This window comes from Fopius arisanus, unplaced genomic scaffold, assembly GCF_000806365.1.
Source record: "Fopius arisanus strain USDA-PBARC FA_bdor unplaced genomic scaffold, ASM80636v1 scaffold00004, whole genome shotgun sequence".
NCBI classification, from domain to species: Eukaryota; Metazoa; Arthropoda; class Insecta; order Hymenoptera; family Braconidae; genus Fopius; species Fopius arisanus.
The window spans coordinates 312,700-315,563 of record NW_011887743.1 but is presented as its reverse complement, the minus strand read 5'-3'; the positions used below and the strand labels follow the sequence as shown (position 1 = coordinate 315,563).

The 2,864-nt window shown below is 34.5% G+C and overlaps 1 protein-coding gene across 1 annotated transcript in view; it reads right to left on the bottom strand.

The window, feature by feature from the left end:
- Pdk1 (Phosphoinositide-dependent kinase 1) overlaps positions 1-2,864 on the bottom strand; it is a 75,990-nt gene that overhangs the window by 59,575 nt on the left and 13,551 nt on the right. The window contains exon 2 of the mRNA XM_011312430.1: positions 2,592-2,630. Within this exon, the coding sequence (XP_011310732.1) occupies positions 2,592-2,630 (39 nt within the window). The remainder of the gene's footprint in view (positions 1-2,591; positions 2,631-2,864) is intronic.

Genomic DNA, 2,864 nt, shown 5'->3' with positions numbered 1-2,864 from the left:
ATCCACAAAATTGTCGCTGTCTCGCTTCAGTTTCGAGATATCACCTAAAAACTATCATGTATATTTCTGCCGTGAAATTCTAAATTAGTGTTTTTGTCAGATATTCGCAATTAACCAATATCTCATAATTGAAAGAAGCTAGTGACATTTTCATGTAGACCTTTTTTGTACCTCTCATCCTTCTCTATAAAAAATGTATTCACAAAAATATTGCTATCTCGCTTCAATTTCGAGATATCACCTAAAAACTATCATGTCTATTTCTGCCGTGAAATTCTAAGCTAGTGTTTTTTTCCGCTCCTAGCAATTAACAAATATCTCATAATTGGCAGAGGCTAGTGACATTTTGATGCAGACCTTTTTTGTATCTCTCATCCTTTTCTACAAAAAATATATTCACAAATATATCGCTATCTTCCTTCAGTTCCAGGATATCACTTAAAAAGTATCACGTATGATACGTTGAGAATTCGCAGCAAATATCTCAATTTCGGTAGGCGGAAAAAATATCCCCAGAAAAAATAGCCCACACACCCAAAACGTGTTAAAACCCACCCAATTTGATAGACCATAGGAAAATTAGAGCCCCTAAAAAAATAGACAACGAAAAAAATAATTAAATTAAAAAATAATTAAATTGGGCGAGTTTTAACACGTTTTGAATGTGTGGGATATTTTTTTCCTGGGATATTTTTTCCGGGATTCCTCAATTTCGTAGCCTTTGAAATTTCAAGTGTAATGCAATCGTCAAACCGTGCAGACTGGAAATTGCCAAATGCCTCCCACAACACATTATGCAACATTTGTTTACTTCGAGAAGACGATGACGTCATCGGTATATTGTTTTGCAGAGACACATGGTTGATTCAGTGTTCGACTTTCGTTCTGGCTTGAGGCAATGCAGGTTGTCTGACATGTTTGTGTCTCGTCACAGTTTGCCCCCGATACAATCCCCTCCTTCGCAACTCCTTATCATATTCCCACCTTGTTTTTTCATCCAATTCGTTCTATTTTAGGAACACAATATTTTCCACTGAAATCATGTGATTGTTTACCATACAGCATTTACTCTGTTCCAATTCAATTTGTCTTCACTTTGGAACACATGAACAAACTTTATATAGACGAAAACTTTATGCAATATCCGTGGTATATTAATGGGCTACGCGGACAGAAATATTCACAAAAAATTATAAAACAATTCCCGTAATCCGCAAGAGGGAATTGTTTTCTGGTAGTTTTAGAGAAATGGAAGATATAAATCTGCAATGGTCAGTAATTTGTCAAGTTCGTCACTGGAAATCGTACGAAATTGTCGGGTAATTTTACCCGAAGACGTGAAATGCCACAGAAAATTCTCGACTTATGGCTTGAAATGAAAAATTCATGGACGTTCAACAATTTTTATGGGGCTGGTGTGTTGTTTCCACGTTCTGTTTCGTAAAATTTCTCAATCGTTGGGGAAAAATAACGGAACGACTTGTTGTGAAAACAACAGTGAGTCATCAGACTGGTGCGGGTAATTTTGCCGGCAACACATCGTAAAATTCACGTGACGGTTCGTACGATTTCTGTTCCAACTCGTACTTTTATTGAACTTCACTTCTCTCGCGGATTAAACTTCGAAACACCATTTTTATGTACTTTTTCGGGTGATTTATTGGATATTTTTTCTCCGTGGACATTAAAAAAGTCCTTCAGAGACTTTCCATTGATTCTTGAAACAATGGCCATTCACGCACGCCACAATATTCCATAATTGTACCGTGTCTTGTGCGTGAGTTCCATGGGTCCGGAATATTTATTTTCAAGTTTAATTTTTTTTGCGTATTGGTCATATCCGGAGTTTCGAGATTGATGGGTGAATGCTGGCGGTTAAATATTGACATTATTGAATTACATCCTCGTCCTAACAATAAAGGTATAACTACAATTTTTTTTCGCATTTTTTTAGCATTAACATGGCGGAGGATTTTTTTCCCTTAAGATGGATATTTTTTCGAGTTAGTACGAATTTTTTACTGTAAGAATGAAAGGGAAATCTAAATTGTTAACATCAAATCATCGTCTATTTTTTTATCCTTCTCAAATGAAACAATACTAAAATTGTGGTATTTATTTAATAATTTTTGTAGAAAATATCGCACTTGCTAAAAATCATGCAAGATATTTCTGCAGGCTGTACAAATTATCGAAGCGTTGAATCGTTCTTAATATTGATGTGAAGTTATTGCCGCGATAATTTTCAAAATTCTTGGGAATTTCTTTCCAATTAAATTGAATCGTTTGGTTTTTTTCTGTTTAGATTTCCCTACAGATTTGATATCGCAAAAAATGCGTCTGTCGCAATTTCTCGCGTTTTCAACATAACGTTAAAGCTAAAATCAAGTCTATAAATAAATTAATATCTAAATTCTATTTAACTCCCATCACGAGCCACTCTACTTATAAAACGTGGGGATTTCAGCGCAAAAAATTTCAATTCCTTAACTCCAATAAACAAGGAATACTGTGCCACAAGAATCTTACAGTATATTCCAGTAAACAATACTAAAAAAAATAAAAAAAAGATTATGTTTTCATTATCTCACCTCAATGGACCCTTCCTTTGTCACCCCACAGTGGACAATCTGCAAAAAAATATAAAAAAGGTCTATTAAAGACATGCACTGAGAAAAAATATATTTTTCCCATGAGTCCATTTAATTGACAAAAGTACTTTCTTTTATCGTATTTCTGTCGCTCCCTAATCGCCAGACGATTTCGGTTAATGAGACTTGTCGAGCTATTGATTAATCATTAAATTAATTGTTCAATTATTGAAAAATGTATTATGTTGTGTATTATACTACATTGTGGTGTGC